This window comes from Sinohyriopsis cumingii, chromosome 16, assembly GCF_028554795.1.
Source record: "Sinohyriopsis cumingii isolate HCF-2022 chromosome 16, ASM2855479v2, whole genome shotgun sequence".
NCBI classification, from domain to species: Eukaryota; Metazoa; Mollusca; class Bivalvia; order Unionida; family Unionidae; genus Sinohyriopsis; species Sinohyriopsis cumingii.
Window position 1 is genome coordinate 94,145,200 of NC_142976.1, and position 18,215 is coordinate 94,163,414.

Below are 18,215 nucleotides of genomic sequence, written 5' to 3' on the forward strand. Positions count from 1 at the left end.
GTGAAACTCCATTTTCGAAAACGGTTCTCTCACGACTCGTAAGTCATGTATCCAGTGTACCGAGGGGTTGCTCGACTGCGAGGACACGGTTTAGGAGATATGTTAAAATCGGCCTTTCGTTCGGTGGCCCCGGTGTTGAAACCGATGGTGACACGCGGATTGCACGCCTTGAAGGATGCGGCACTGACGCAAGGCAAAGAATTTCTCCAAAATGTCATCATCGACAAACAAAATCCTAAAGAAGCCTTCATGAGGGCAGGCAAAAATGTCTTGCTGCAACCGGGCAAAGACCTTTTGGGCCGACGAGAAACCCCTATAAATGTCTTGCACGCTGCCGAGTCAGGCATTCAGCAAGGACAAGGCAGAAAGAGACGACGAAGAAAACACCCTTTCACCAGACTTCACACGTCTAAAGCTAGAAAGGCAAAGAAAAGAAGAACCGTTCGAGACTTAGACGTTTTCGATTATTGAGAAAGAGAAAAAAATGATGCACCGAGAGTCTTGCGCCTGTTCCAAGTCGGAACTGGATCTGTTTGCCATGCCCCCCCCCCATGATGACCATGCAAGAATCCCAATGGGTGGAATTTCATCCCGTTTCCTCTTTGACGGATTCCGATCCCATCGAGTTTGAAATCAAAGGACAACCCGAAGATTACATCGATCTGAATAGCAGTTACCTGTATTTGAAAGTGAAAGTGATCAAAACGGACAACACCAATCCAGGAGGCGATGCTAGAGTAGCTCCTGTCAACAATTTCATGCATTCCTTGTTCAGCGAAGTGGACTTGTACTTGAATAACAAACGGGTCAGCAGCAGCATGGATACTTACCCATATCGTGCCTACCTGGAAAATCTCTTGACGTACGGAAAAGAAGCCAAGAATACTCATCTGGATGCTTGCGTGGTATGGAAACCTGACACGGCAGGTGTAGCCACGTTTAGCGACACAGTCCTGACAGAAGATGACAATCCTCACAATGTGGGGTTTAACGACCGTCGTAAGAAAATTCTGCAAGGGCGAAGTTTAGAACTGATGGATCGTTTGCATTTGGACATGTGGTTACAAGAAAAGTATTTGCTGAACGGGGTGGATATCCGTCTGAGACTGAATCGTAGCAGTGCCGCTTTCCATTTGATGGCCCATGCCAATGAATACAAAACTATCATTCAAAAAGCCCGACTTTACGTGCGTCGTGTGGAAGTGTTACCTAAAGTGGGAAACGACGTCAGTCAGACGTTGAGCAGAACGACTGCCAAGTATCCGATACGACGCGTAGAAGTGAAAACGTTCACCATTCCCGCTGGACAGCGATCTATGATCGAAGATCATCTGTTCCAAGGACAGTTACCCAAACGTTTGATTGTTGGTATCGTCAGGAATTCAACCTTCAACGGAACCCACGATCAAAATTCTTTTGAGTTTCAACATTACAATGTGTCCAAGATCGAAGTCAGTCGCGACGGCAAGACCTTGTGTACCCGACCCTTTGAGCACAACTTTGGTGTCGCGAAGAATTATTTGAGATCGTATTTGTCCCTGTACGAAGCCACGGGACAGTTAGGAACCAACACCAGTCACGGTATTTCGTACGACGATTATGCAGGAGGCTATGCTTTGTGGGGTTTTGATTTCACTCCAGACCAAGGCAGCGACGAGGGACATTTCCACCCTCTAAAATCGGGTCAGATTCGTGTGGAACTTCAGTTTGCAAATCCACCTCCAGATCACACAGTGAACGTCCTCCTGTATGCAGAATTTGACAATACCATAGAAATCAACAGTTTGAGAGAAGTCATTCTAGACTATTAGAAGCCATCGAAGACTGTTATCTCTCTTTGCGTAGTGGAGAAACTTTGGAGATGGAATGTGAGGAGATCGGGGAAGAAGAAGAATCCCAAGACGAATAAGTTATCATGATGAAGTCAAGATGGCCAGAACAAGAAGCCCATTTAGTCTCCTGTTTTGCCAAACACTTGGTCGAAAAAATGACGAAATTGATCAAGAAAGAGTGCTATGGATGTCACAACGATCATCCCAGTCAAATTCAACACGATAAATGCCTGATGCTGAGTCAAGAAGAAAAATTGAACGAGTATCTGGACGAAGCTTGGAGTCTCATCTCGGACGAAGTCGTGTTGCATAAAGACTTGCGTGAACATTCTTGTCCACCATTAACCATTCAAGAGATCCATCGTATCGAAGCTCTTCTGAATCAGAGTGGGGAGACGAAGCTAAACGCCTTTTACTTGTCAGACATTTTCAAGCAAAAAGTCAGGATCGAATTGATGACTTATCATTACCTGTGAAGAAGAAGAAGAAAAAAAAACACACAAAACATGGATACTTGGGAACTTTATTACCTTTTGAACCACAGCTTGTACACGGCTTCTTGGAATCCTGTCGTCTGTGCTAAAGATGAACTCCCTCATCGCAAACCTCAAGACCATCTAGCTTATGTGATCAACACGGACGACAGTCATTTCCCAGGAACCCACTGGGTAGCCGTCTACTTTCCTCAAGAAGGATGTGTGGAATATTTCGATTCGTATGGATTGCCCCCTTTGGAAGACGATATCATTGACTTTATGAGAAGAAATGCTCAGACCACCCGATTCAATAATGTGAAATTACAAGGCACAGATTCCTTGGTGTGTGGACAATATTGTGTGTATTTTCTGCATCATCGCAGCCTGGGTTATTCCTTAGAACATTTAGTGACTCATTTTGATCCTCGTTCTTCTTCTAGAAACGATGTGAAAGTAGATCGATGGTTTTGTGACCATTATGCTTATCTTTTGTCTCAAGCTAGGAAACGTAGTGTCCATCAATGGCCTAATGACTTCCAACAGTGGAAATCACAATTTCATTCACAATGTTGTCAGCCCTGTCCAAAATAATGTGTGAGTTGCAAAAAACTGTTTGTCATTTGAAAAAATGTTTGATGATATATTGTTGGATTATTGTTAAAAATGTTAGAGTTGTTTGTTAGTGTTAAGTGATTTTGAATAAAAAAAATGTTGTGTTTTGAAAAAATGCCTTTGTCTTTTGTTTGGCTATAGGAATTTTGATTCATGCTCTTTGACTTCTTACTATCCCTCTCATGACACTCACTGAACGGTCTGACTCGAAAACCGTGTGGGGATGTTTTCCTTCACGTCCATGCTTTGACTTTAAAAACCGGAGTAGTTTCCAGTCTAACCATCTATTGTCGACTCATCCTCCTACGAAGATGTGCTCCAAACTAGCTAAGCTAAACGAAGCCTACGTGAATTTGCATAGGGTCAGACACAGTCTGATACCGAAGCCAGAAGAGACAGAGAATGTGAGAATGTTAAAGCCACTGAAGACCTGATAGAAGAGCTCTTCAGAGAAGAAGTGAACAGGGAAAAAGAAGAATGGACAGATAAGTACAGACTTCAGAAACAGCAGAGAGAGCAGCAACAGCAGCAGGAACCTGAACCTGACAGAGGCTTTGTCGATTGTCGTATCGACACCAAAGAGTTCTTCTTCTCTTTCCGAAGAAGCAGACCTATCGTCAGAAAGTCTATCGTCAGAGGACGTCGCATTCTTAGAAACTAAAAGATTGCCATAGCAAACAAAAAAAACCCAGCCCTTTTCAGGGCTACCCAATACTCTAGAAAAGAAATAACAATTGATTTGCCAATGTATGTATGTAGAGTAGTGTGAATATAAACACTGACTCTTTTGTGGTGTGAGTGTATGTGTTGGTGTGGATAGTAGATAATGATAGTGGGTTTTTTTTGCTGTTTGAGGTGTGTGGAGAGTAGATTTGGGGTTTGATTGGATTGCTTTGCATATGTGGATAGTATACTGAAGTGATTAATGAAAATTTTTAAATTAGTAATGGATAGTAAAAAAGTGAGTGTGTTTCTTTTAGGTCTGCGCCTTGTTTGGTCATGATCTAGGTAAGATCAATTTTGTTTTAGGGGATGTTTTCCTTCACGTCCGCGCTTTTAGTATAAATTGAAAATCGCTCGGCAGTCTAGCTACCTTTGTTGATTGATCAAGAGAATGAACACCAGACTAGCAAAACTGCTTGAACTTCATGTACACCTGGAATATGCCAGGCGTATAGTGAATGAGCTGGCTGTAGAGGCCATAGTAGAAGAGGGAAGAATGAAAGAGGAGGAGAGAAGAAACAAAGAAGAAGAGGAGAGAAGAAAGAGAGAAGAGGAAGAAAAGGAGAGAGGAAATTTCAGAATCCCAGAGACAGAAGATTGGGATTCTGAAGCCACTTATCCCGCCTCTGCTCTCCCCCCAAAAAGAGTGAAAGGAGACTGGGGAAGAAGATGTGTGTGTGGTGCCAGGCCTGGAAGGTGCCATCATTAACCAGGTGTCACTGGAGTTCAAAAAACAAACAGCCCTTTTCAGGGCTACGCAATACTCTAGAAAAGAAATAGTAATCGATTTGCCAATGTGTGTATGTAGATTAGTGTGAATATAAACACTGACTCTTTTTTCTTGTGTGTGTTTATTTGTAAGCGCTCATGTACGTTTGTGTGGATAGTAGATTATTGGGTTTCATTATAATGCTTTGCGTGTGTGGATAGTAGATTTGGGGTTGTTTATTGCTGTTTCACTTTTGTGGATAGTATATTATATGAAATGAGAAAAGTAGGGGATGTTTTCCTTCACGTCCGCGCGTTTTAAGTGATAATCTAGGTAATATCAATTTTGTTTTAGGGGGATGTTTTCCTTCACGTCCGCACTTTAACTATAAGAACCCAGTGTTCGTCGATCGCACCATTCTACGGAATAAAAAAAGAAGATGGAAGTGTCCCAACTGTTTAATGATTTAAGGCATGTTTATTTTTGGATGGTGGATGGTGAATATGGAGTTGAAAGGATTGAAAGAGATTGGAGGTTAAGAACAAGTGTGCACTACGTGAACGAACTAAAATTAGCCAGGGAGATGATAGAGGGATTAATTGAAGAAGAAGTGAAGAGACTGAGAGAGCTAATAAATCCCCCTTATGTCAGAGTGGGGACATTAAAAGAGGCAATGGAAAAGGTAGAAGAAGTAAGAAGGTTTTTGGAAGAGATAGAAAAAAGGTCAGAGTGGCCCTTTATCAAAAGGAGTGTTGAAAGATTGAAAAAAAGGGGAAGAAAAGATGAGAAAGGTAATAGATGAAGAAGTGGAGAAAATAAAGGACAGGTGGGCAAAAGATAGAAAAGAAGAAAATAGAAAGAAAAAGGAAGAACTAGAGAAACTGAATGCTAACTGGATGAAAATCCAACAGAAGTTCCGAGCCATGGGTCACCTGGACTGGATACCAGAAAATGAAAAGAAGAAGAAGAAGAAAGGAATGATGGAAAAATAAGGGGATGGATAAAGAAGTTGAGGAGTTAGAAGAAGAAGAAACCCAAAGGCCCTTTTCAGGGCCACTCCAATCTCTCGAAAAGAGATAGACTTTCAATTGCCTAGCCCCATTTTTTATTTTTTTATATTTTTTAAACAAAATAGAGACCCCTCCATGTTTCAGTTTTCACCTGTTCCCTTTCCATAGACCCATCAGGTTGGGACCGTATTAAAATAGGGTCCCGACCCTGTTCCATTTCCCCTTGTCCCTAGATAGGCCCACACAGTATTCCCATGTTCCATTCCATTTGTCCCTAGACAGGCCCAAACTCTATTCCCATGTTAAATTCCCCTTGTCCCTAGAATGGATATTTTTTTCTCCCATGTTAAATTACATAGTCCCCAGAGTGGATATTTTTTTCTCTTATGTTAAATTTTACATAGTCCCCAGAGTGGATATACCCTTTTTAACATGGCAGTCCCCTAGTCCCTAGGGTGTCCCCATTCACTACTTGCCATGTTAGTATAGTTTATTGGTTGAAATAATGTCCGCAAGTGTAGCAAATTGATAACGGACTTTTAGTCCCTGCAGGATTATAAGATTGTCTATAGGGTTGACATAAGGTTGGTTGTTATGATTTCTTCAGACTATCCTAGTTTCACATGGCTGATTATTGTGTTCTGTGTAAACCGATTTGGCTTCAGTTGCAGTAAGCGGTGCTAAAATCCAAACAACTGTTCAGTCATGAGGTCCTCAAAAACAAACTCTTCAAATAAATTGTTTTCCAGATTGCTTTATAATTCGGTTTGATCAGGATCAGTTATTTTCATCCCAAGCACTGGCACAATCCAAACCTTGTTGGAGTCTTGAGGTCCTCAAAAACGAACTCTTCAAGAAAATTGCTTTCTAAAAATCATGGGGTATGCAATCCTGTTAGAACTGGTAGGGACTTTTCAAGAAAACTGCTTTCCAAAAATCATGGGGTACACAATCTTGTTAGAACTGGTAGTGACTTTTCATCAGTTATTTCCATCCTTGTAGATGCTTCATTTTTGGTTTCTCTTGAGTTGGTATACTTAGAGCACTTCATTTTTTGGGGGTTTCTCTTTAGTTGGTATACTTAGAATACTTGTTTTTTGGTTTCTCTTGAGTTGGTATACTTAGAGCAGTTCAGTTTTTTTTTTCTCTTTAGTTGGTATACTTAGAATACTTCAGTTTTTTGGTTTCTCTTGAGTTGGTATACTTAGAGCACTTCAGTTGTTTTTTTTTGTGATTCAATGATCTTCTTTTCTTTTGAAGATTGATTGTATACGCTGCAAGATACTCTGATACCTATGTTTGTAATTTTGAAATATCATGCTAATGATGTTTAAAGTTTGCTGTAAAAAGTACTACCATAGAGCTCTGGATCTGATTTAATGCTGTATAAAAATGGAAAATCTTTAGAAGCACATTTATGGACCTTAAATATAAATTAATAATGCAAAAAAATAATAACTTAAAGACAATATTGTTCCTTTTGAACCAAGAACAAGGGCCTTGAGTGGTACAAGAACAAGGACCAAAAGTAGTCCAAGGACAAATGTCGAGAGTGGTACAAAAACAAAGACCAAAAGTGGAACAAAAACAAGGACCAAAAGTGGTACAAGGCCCAAGAGTGGTACAAGAACAAGGGTCATGAGTGGTACAAGAACAAGGGCCATGAGTGGTACAAGAACAAGGGATCCAGTGAGGGTTAATTTTAATGAATCCATGTTCTGTGTTCAAGGTGTAGAACACAAAGAAAACATTTTGGGATGCGTCATGGACTTTTTTTGAACGAATGTGGTTTAAAAATCTGAACATATGTTTAAAGGATTTTACATGCATTACCTTTATGTTTGACTGCTCCAGTGGCCTAGTGGTTAAGAGAATCTGCCTTGGATGCGTGAGGTCACGTGTTCGACCACTCAGCATCATATGAAACACTTGCAAAAATGGTACAGTTGCCTCACTAGATGCTCAGCATTAAGAGGTTAGCGTTAGGACTTGTCAGCCTGGCGTCAGGATAATGTGACTGGGTGGGACATCATATTACATGTGTGTGGCATGATGTCCCAGTGCTAGACATTACTATAAATTGGCACACTGTAGACATTGTAGCGAAATGACTGAAAAATTGTTAAAGCTACATTAAAAACCCAAATCACACATGCACAACCTTATGTTGCATCTTATATACCTTTCAGAGAAGTTTAACATCTTTGCCTCTCTTATTTTATCTTGCAGTATTTCATGTTTATATTTATTTGAATGGGTTTCTATGCAAATCTTGATTTATACATTGCATTTAATTGGCACCACTACCACTAATGAGCTGAGGTGCCATCAGTCATGCACACACACTATTTAGGGACATAACCCTGGGGACAACAGCAGGAGTGCAAAAAGAGCCTGGAATCATGCAATATTAGAAATACATAGTCTAAAATAGATTTAAACATGAGATATAATGAAAACTAAAACATGTCCTACATACTGACCCCATGGCTCAAGGGTAGGAGTAATAACAGTCGCACATGATAACTCCATGGTTCCACCCTACGACTTGACCCAAGTGTAGTAGTAGTAACTGTCTCACATAATGACCCCATGGCTTGACCCAGGCATAGGAGTAGTAAAATCCAAAAGGTCAGTAAGTAATAGTGTTATATTTTAAACACGAAGTTAACTGATCATGGAAATAAAAGTGAACAAAAAAAGTTGAACCGAAATGTGTTCTCATTATATATTTCCTGACCACATGGCCCCAACTAAGGGTAGGTTGTTGTTGCTGTTGTTGTTGTGGGGTTTAACGCCATTTTTCAGCATATGATAGGCTATTTATGGTGGCCAGTAGTAATGGTGGAGGAAGAACCCGGGAAAACCCTGGGAAGAACCACTGACCCTCGAGAAGCTACTGGCAAGCTTTCTCACATACCCACATTGGCTGAATCCTAGACTAAAACCCACGCAGACAGAGGTGAGATGGCAGTGATCCATAATGGAGAGCGCTTTAGACCACTCGGGGCCCCCCTATGGGTAGGAGTGGTGCTGAGAGAAGGTGAGTATGTAATGATATTATGCTCCAAATATGAAGTGAATCAAGTAAGGGGCCATGAAATTAGGCAAGGGGCCATGACAATACAAGTGAATCAAGGGGCTATGGAATCGGGTAAGGGGCCATGGCAATACAAGTGAAGCAAATAAGGGGCCATGGAAATACAAATGAATCAAGTAAGGGGCCATGGCAATACAAGTGAATCAAGTAAGGGGCTATGGAATCGAGTAAGGGGACATGCCAATACAATTGAATCAAGTAAAGGCCTATGGAATTACAAATGAATCAGATAAGGGTCTATGGCAATACAAGTGAACAAAGCAAGGGGCTATCGCATTACAAATGAATCGGGTATGGGGTTATGAAAATACAAATGAATCATGTAGGGGGCTATGGAATAACAAATGAACAGGGTAAGGGGCTATGGAAATACAAGTCAATCAAGAAAGGGGCAATGGAAATACTGGCTCCATTTGTTGTGCCTCAGCCAATTAATGTTAAAAAACGATGTACGAAACAAAAGACAATGTTCCATCCTTCTTCAAGTTAGGCTTCTGAACCATGAACAGTATGAATTATACAGAGTATTTAAACATTGTGAAGTATTATTCATAATTCCAAAGGACTTTTTCACACGTTTACATGAACAGATTGATAATTTAATAACTGCATTATATCTCTGTCTGTCTGTCCAACTCTCTTCTCAAGTAAGCATTCAGAGACTTGGTTCACATCTGCAAAAGCCACAGTAAACTAAAAACTACTCACCCCCCTCCAAAGTTATCTTTCAACTTTGGAGGTCTGGATCTGCAAGGCAGGAGTAGTTCTTCAACATAAAGATGCATGTCAAATTTGGTTGAAATGCAATAAAACTAGTAAAATTAAACAATGGAAATCAAAGTTAGGAGGATGGGGAGTCAGGGGTCACAACTCTGGTTGAAATCCAGAAATGTTTTAGTTATCTTATAGAAGTCATGATAACAAGTTATCTTGTAGAAACCAGATTCAAGATAACAAGTTATCTTGTAGAAACCAAAGTCATGATAACAAGTTATCTTGCTGAAACCAAAGTCAAGATAACAAGTTATCTTGTAGAAACCAAAGTCAAGATAACAAGTTATCTTGTGGAAACCAATGTTAAGATAGCAAGGAATAATGTGGAAACCATATCAAAATAACAAGTTATCTTGTAGAAACCAAATCAAGATAACAAGTTATCTTGCAGAAACTAAAGTCAAGATAACTGGATATCTTGTGAAAACCAAAGTCAATATAGAAGTTATCTTGCAGAAACCAAAGTCAACATAACAGGTAATGAGGAGGTCCATAACAATTATAAATGAGATAAAAAATGTAAAAATTCTTACCAGATAACACATGCTGAATTGCTCTTTAGCTGTTCCACTTACAAACAACATCCCACATGAAGATACAAAGTTAATTTTCAAGGGCCAAAATTCCATTTAAAATGTAGTCAGCAAGACAACCCCCCTAATGGGCACATCTAGGTCTACTGTCAGAGAATGCATGCAGCAAATTGTAGTTAAATATGCTGAAAAGTTCCTGAGCTTTGTTTTTTTGGCAATGACCTACTTAATGACAATTTAATATTGATGGAAAAGGGCATAAACTCCATCAAACTCAGACGTAAAAGATGAAATCTTTACAAGCAACATCCTGTGTGATGATATTAAGTTAATAGTAAAGGGCCATAACTCTATTCAGAATATTGACATAAAAAAACTGTAAAACACACAACTTTGAGACAATGTATGCAGCAAATTGCCACAGAAGGGCTTGTGCATCTTAATGAGTGTGTCTAATAAAGTTAGATAATAATAAAATGAGACAAACACTTCATCTAAGTCATATTTTTGTGATTCATATGACAGGCGAAACAAAACCAAGGAAACTGACTTTTATTTTTCTTTAATACAATAATGATGGAGGTTTTACACAGATTAATTGCACACATCCATCTTTGATTTCCTGCAAACAATCTAGATGCAGAGAAACATTTGAAGTCAGAATTTCGAATCATCTGAATGAACCATGTATGTGATTCTGCTGAAGACCGATTGGTATGAAGTAGCTCACATATAGATTTTACTTGGGGTTCTGATGCCTAAAATGTTTCTGTAGCATGTTTGCCTTGACTCCAAGCTGAGTGAAGTGTCTACTCTTCCATCTCTGCACAGTCGCTAGGTCCTTCACTCTTCTCTGAGCAATATCTCCTGGAAACAAAAAAACCATAAATATTTTAAAATCAATATTTTGGTTTAGTGGTAGGTCATAGCAATGAATTAAGATTAATAATACCAAGGCAATCAGAGTACAGTCCCTTGAGCTGGGACACCCCTCCCCAGTAGCATACCTGGGCTAATGTGATGGTAAGATTTGAACAAGCCTATTTTGGGACACATATCCAGCTCACTAACCACTTCTCCGTAATTTCAAAAAACAAAAACAAACTAAAGTAGCATTTGGTTTTAATGGCATCCTTAACACATTATTGGCTATATAAAGCTAAAGAACTAGAGAATTTGTGACAAGATTATCTACATTTTAATTGTGACAACCATATTGGACATCTGCAGACACCTTTTTTAAATTAGGACCAAGTACATATCATAAGAAGTCTTTTGTGAAAACTGATTTTTTTTGGGGGGGGTATCAACTACTCCAACAACTATGGAGGCGTAGTGGTTGGGCAATATGTACATCATCAAATGGTGTCCATAATATCAAGTACCAGGTATCACTAAAACCTATAAAATACAGCAAGATTAGTTGAATTCACAAAACTGTGCCATACATTTCATCATTGCAGTCGCACAACTGTGCCATTCATTTCATCATTGCAGTCACAAAACTGTGCCATAAATTTCATCATTGCAGTCACAAAACTGTGCCATACATTTCAGCACTGCAGTCACAAAACTGTGCCATACATTTCATCATTGCAGTCACAAAACTGTGCCATAAATTTCATCATTTGCAGTCACAAAATCTGTGCCATACATTTCATCATTGCAGTCACACAACTGAGCCATACATTTCATCATTGCAGACACACAACTGTGCCATACATTTCATCACTGCAGTCGAACAACTGTTCCATTCATTTTATCTTTGCAGTCACAAAAGTGTGCCATACATTTCATCATTGCAGTCACAAAACTGTGCCATATGTGTCATCACTTGCAGTCACAAAACTGAGTCATACATTTCATCACTGCAGTCAAACAACTGTGCCATACATTTCATCACTGCAGTCACAAAACTTGCCATACATTTCATCATTTGCAGTCAAACAATTGAGCCATACATTTCATCATTGCAGTCACAAAACTGTGCCATACATTTCATCATTGCAGTTACACAACTGTGCCATTCATTTCATCATTTAAAGTCACAAAACTGCCATACATTTCATCATTTGCAGTCACAAAAACTGTGTCATACATTTCATCATTGCAGTCACACATCTGTGTCATACATTTCATCATTGCAGACACACATCTGTGTCATACATTTAATCAACTGCATATTAAAAAAAGCCATAAACTCAAAGAAAAACCAGGGGAGAACAATGAACGACCAATATATGTGATTTTGGTTGATGACCATGTTATGTACCAGGTATGACAGAAATCCATCAAAATATGTCCATATTACAGCAATCCATCAAAATATGCCCATATTACAATAAAAGTATGCAATCCATCAAAATCTGTCTACATGTACCCAATATGACAGCAATCCATCAAAATCTACCCATATGTACCAAGTATGACAGTAATCCATCGAAATCTGCCCATATGTACCAAGTATGACAGTAATCCATGATAATCTGCCCATATGTACCAAGGATGACAATAAGCCATCAAAATCTGCTCATATGTACCAAGTATGACAGTAATCCATCAAAATCTGTCTATATGTAGCAAGTATGACAGTAATCCATCAAAATCTGTCTATATGTAGCAAGTATGACAGTAATCCATCAAAATCTGCCCATATGTACCAGGTATGACAGTAATCCATCAAAATCTGCCCATATGTACTAAGTATAACAGTAATCCATGATAATCTACCCATATGTACCAAGTATGGTAGCAATTCATCAAAAACTGCAACACTAGTTGTACTCACAATATGTCTGGCTTTGGTTTGGTATGACTTAACGCCATTTTTCAGCACATGATGGGCCATACCTGGTGGCCTATATTTGGTGAAGAAACAACCTGGGAAGGATCACTGATCCACGTGAAGCAACCAGCAAACTTTCTCACAATGCTTGAGCCAAGACTTGAAATCACATGGACAGAGAGGTTCGACGTGTTAGTGATCTGTAAAGGAAAGTGACTCAGACCATGCAGTCACCCAGGACAAGTTGCAAGATGGTGCAATATACTGCATACAACTGTAAGGGTATGGATTACCATGGTAAATGCTGAAAGGCAATTAATCAACATGACAATCATACTATGCATAGTTAATTTCATGGCAATCAATCCAAGAATGCTTTACTAATTGCAGTCACAAGATTGTAAACTATCCTGCACCCAACAGTTAGCTGAAAAAGGGGAAATAACTCTTAAACAATTGAAGAAATACAGAGATACCTTGCTTCCATAGTGGCAGAAAACACAACCAATCAGATGCAAGATAGATCTCTTAACATGTAAGGATCTTGTTGATATCTGAAGCTGCTCCAGAACTTAATAATCTGCAAGACAATTTCTGATTGGTTACAAGCTCAGCCAATCTGCTGCAAGATCAACTTGTGAACATGTGAAGTTTTCACTCCTAACTGAACCTGCCTAAGAGCCAGTATTCCGAGTCTGATCACAGAAACAGCTTATAATGTTGTAATAAGCTCAGCCAATCAGATGAAAGTTCCTCTAATTAATATGCATAGATCACACCCATATTCAAATTAGAGATAAATATGATAAAAAGATATATACCATCAAAATTAAATAATAAACACCTCCAGAGTAGTAAGAATGTTTTAAAATCATCCATCCAGAGCAGTTGGAAGTCTATGTTGATAGCAAGTCAATATAAAGGGCCATAACACACACTCACCAATCCATAAGCTAAAAATAGTTCACTATTTCTAATGCTTTTTGTTGAGATTCTATTGTTTTAACTTCAGAGCAAGGAGTTGAAGGGGCTGTGAAAAAAGTTGGAATCTGGGCTGTATAATTAATTTTTTTTCACTTGTTCTGAGTTTTAAAAAAATTAATAAAAAACCCCACAAAAATGAATTTTTCTATTCCGTATTAGATGGAAATTCACGGCCAAGTCAAACTATTTTAGCTACTAAACAAATGTTTCTCTTCCAGAGCAAACAGACATGGGATATTTTCAGCCTTGTGAATCCCAGCATCCAAGCCTTAAAATGATGTACCTGTTGCTCCTGTCCATCCAAGTGCTTTGTACTGAGCAAGCATTCTAGGAAGGATCGATCTCGTTTTTGGATACTCTCTCTGTGGAAGGTTTTGTCTGTAGTACCTCTGGAGAGATCTGTGTCCAATCACAGCCCCTGCAACAAACATGTTTTGGTTACAAGAAATGACCAAACTTTCAAAGTTTCGTAATGATTGTAAATCAGAATCTTGCTAACAGCTTGAGTACTGCAAATAGCTTGAATAATGCTAATAACTTGAATATTGCTAATAAACTGAGTGTTGATAATAGCTTGAATATTGCCAATAGACTGAGTATTGCTAATAGACTGAGTATTGCTAATAGACTGAGTATTGCAAATAGGTTGACTGTTGAAAATAGATTGACTGTTGATAATAACTTGAGTATAACTGCTTGAGTATTGCAAATAGCCTGAATATTGTTAATAGCTTGAATAATACTAGTAGCTTGAGTATTGAAAATAGACTGAGTATTTGTTAACAGCTTGAATAATGCTAACAGCTTGATTACTGCTAATAGATTGAATATTGCTAATAAACTGAGTGTTGATAATAGCTTTAATATTGCCAATAGACTGAGTATTGTTAATAGACTGACTGTTGATAACAGATTGACTGTTGATAATAACTTGAGTATAACTGCTTGAGTATTGCAAATAGCCTGAATATTGCTAATAGCTTGAATAATACTAGTAGCTTAAGTATTGCTAATAGGCTGAGTATTGATAAATTTAAATGGAAAATCATATACGATATCTGCTAGAATGATAAAGATGTAATTATCAAATTCAATAATGACTCTACTGCAGATGGACCAGACATCCTCTTGCTATTGACATGAATGAATATAATGTGTGGCAGTAATGTAAACAGTATACATTGTACATGGATGAATATACCGTGTGGCAGTAATGTAAACAGTATACATTCTACATGGATGAATATACTGTGTGGCAGTAATATAAACAGTATACATTCCACATGGATGAATATACTGTATGGCAGTAATGTAAACAGTATACATTCTACATGGATGAATATACCGTGTGGCAGTAATATAAACAGTATACATTCCACATGGATGAATATACTGTATGGCAGTAATGTAAACAGTATACATTCTACATGGATGAATATACCGTGTGGCAGTAATATAAACAGTATGCATTCCACATGGATGAATATACTGTATGGCAGTAATGTAAACAGTATACATTCCACATGGATGAATATACTGTGTGGCAGTAATATAAACAGTATACATTCTACATGGATGAATATACTGTGTGGCAGTAATATAAACAGTATACATTCTACATGGATGAATATACTGTGTGGCAGTAATATAAACAGTATACATTCCACATGGATGAATATACTGTGTGGCAGTAATATAAACAGTATACATTCCACATGGATGAATATACTGTGTGGTCAAAATGTAAACAGTATGCACTGGCAATGAATATAATATGCCATAGTAATGTAAACAGTATGAATTAGTAATGAGAGAGAATTGTGAGACAATTATAACTAATAGCTCTCACAGGATAAATATAAATACATAAAACAACTTAAAACAAAATTAAAACAAGAGTCCCCTGACAGGACTGATGGTCTACTGGCCAAGAGGTATGCCCATAATTCAAGATCAGATCATTTCCTCTTTTTAACTGCTGAGTACTGAAACCATCTCAGATAGTTTTGAGCAATAGGAAAGATTTTCAAGATGGATGCAAAATTGGCACCATTATCATTTAAGGACCAATCACACATCCTAAGAAGTCTTTATATGAAAATCTCATGTCAATATCGATCACGCATTCTAAAGGAATAGCAATTATAAGATGCTACTCAGTGGCCATACAAGATGTCAGATTTGTTTCACTTAGGAACATCCAGACATCATAAGTCAGTTGACAGCACAATAAGTCTTCTGGTGAATACCCAATGTTAATATGACTTTCCACTAAGGAGGAATAGCGATAACCAGAGTCTCAAGATGTCTGCCATGCCAGCCATACTGGCTGTCAAAATGGCACAGTTAGGGCCAAATCTATATCTTAAAAAGCCTTGTGTTGAAAATTCCATGTCCATTCAGAGGAGTAGCCATAACAAGATTTTCAAGATGGTCAACACGGTGGCTGTATTGGATATCTGATCATCACCATTTTGATTAAGGACCAACCAGACAATGTTTCCTTATTGTGAAAAGCCCAAGTCAGTAGGAGTAGCGATAACAAGAGTTACCTGATGGCTATACAGATTACCATTTTCATCTAACTAGACCATGTGATGAATGTGTGCAATGTTGGATGACAATCTCCATGAAAAAGTAGTGCTAATAAACTTGTCCTAATGGATGGACAGACAAAAAAAATACATACTGCTTCAATAATTCTAAAGAGCTAATAAATTAATTCCCATTTAAATAGTCTACCAACTTTATATCATGCAAATATTTTGGATATCATTAAAATAATTGATTTATGTCAAATACCTGAGGGAAGAACTAATTCATAGCCCTCAATGACCTCAGAGGTGACTTCTGAATCAACCTCCATATCCTCCTCCTGAGTGGCACCACCTGTAGCACCTTCACCTTGGTCCTCTGGATAACTACTCCTGAAAGGTCAAAGATAAAATGTTAGAGGGCATGACTTGTGTCAATTATTGCAACTATATGGCCTTAAAATAAGTAATAGAAAAGAATGAAAACCAACAAGCTCTTTAAAATTCAACAAATAATTTACTTCCCTAGAATACAAAGTGCAAATGTAAAAAAGAACTAACAGTATTGCAAATGAAATCCCAAGTAATCCTAGAATTTCTAACACAAGTCATAATGATTTAAGTTATGAAAAAACTTTAGTGGTATTCTGAAATAAATCAACACTGGAAATGTTGATGTACCTGTGGTGGCCTGTGTCATAGTGATGTGTCAACAGTCTTTTGTTAAATCACAATAATACAATCCAAGAATATATCTAATTTGAAATTTCACTACAAATCCAAGTCTCTGTTTCCAAGAATGTTATTTCTGAGCACTTTGTATTTTAATAAAAAAATTACTTGGATTAAATAATTTGAATAAATAAATTCCAGCAAAAATGAAATACTGGACACAACAATAATACAACTGATGATGTTCAGATCTTACAGCATGAATACATAATTTTCCAATAAATAAGATTTTATATTTATCTACCTGACCTATGTCAAAATTAACATTTTCTAAACAAAAATTTTACCTAAAGGAAAATTTCTTTCTAGAAGGTTCCACATTTTTATAGATAAAATCTTAGTTATAATTAAAAGGTCTGTTACTAAAATTATAATAAAGAACATAGTAAACACAATGTCCTTGACTAAGACCAGGATAAATATGTTTACTTCCATTAATAATGATCCTAATGTTTACATAATTTTAAAAAATCAACAATTTTGGTCAGGTACACAATGAACTTGATTTTGGACAAGGATGCTACAAAATACAACTTTACTAGACCCATAGCATATCAAGAAAATAAAATTTAAAAAAAAAATCTAACAAAAAATGCGAATTAAATATACATAACATTAATATACATAAAATAATGTATATGGGTATAAAATCCAGCAAAACTGCACACCGATGAGCACATCTCAATCTCCCAAAAATACTAATTATAAAACCACATCAAATTTAGCATGATACTTAAACATATGTATGACATTTTACCTAAGAATATCACTTGTTCAGTTTACATGTCTGAATCATATATTGAAAAGGTACATAGGAGTTGAAAGAGTTGAGAGAAAATGTCCATAATGTTTACATTATCAATATGCAAATTATCCAGATAGGTATATATATTTTATTAAAATATGACATATAAAATTATCATTCTTAATAACATTGCTAAATACATTTACTATGCATTCAAGAGATGCAAGATGTTGAATAATTAGCACCAGCTGTGTTGTTAATGGTGCTGTCAATGCATACACATTGTGAACTGTGTTGAATAATTAGTACCAGCTTTGTTGTTAACGGTGCTGTCAATGCATACACATTGTGAACTATGTTGGATAATTAGTACCAGCTTTGTTGTTAATGGTGCTGTCAATGCATACACATTGTGAACTGTGTTTGATAATTAGTACCAGCTTTGTTGTTAATGGTGCTGTCAATGCATACACATTGTGAACTATGTTGAATAATTAGTACCAGCTTTGTTGTTAATGGTGCTGTCAATGCATACACATTGTGAACTATGTTGAATAATTAGTACCAGCTGTGTTGTTAATGGTGCTGTCAATGCATACACATTGTGAACTGTGTTGAATAATTAGTACCAGCCATGTTGTTAATGGTGCTGTCAATGCATACACA

General features: G+C 37.5%; 1 protein-coding gene across 3 annotated transcripts in view; it reads right to left on the minus strand.

Moving 5' to 3' along the window:
- Window positions 1-10,315: 10,315 nt before the first annotated feature.
- Window positions 10,316-18,215, minus strand: part of LOC149781012 (cytoplasmic 60S subunit biogenesis factor ZNF622-like) — a 43,962-nt gene continuing 36,062 nt past the window's right edge. For all 3 annotated transcript variants that reach the window (XM_089938130.1, XM_089938131.1, XM_089938129.1), the window contains exons 6-8: window positions 16,341-16,465; window positions 13,822-13,956; window positions 10,316-10,636 (exon numbers count right to left, since the gene is read on the minus strand). In XM_089938130.1, coding sequence (XP_089794256.1) covers window positions 10,509-10,636; window positions 13,822-13,956; window positions 16,341-16,465 — 388 coding nt within the window. In that variant the 3' untranslated portion in view covers window positions 10,316-10,508. The remainder of the gene's footprint in view (window positions 10,637-13,821; window positions 13,957-16,340; window positions 16,466-18,215) is intronic.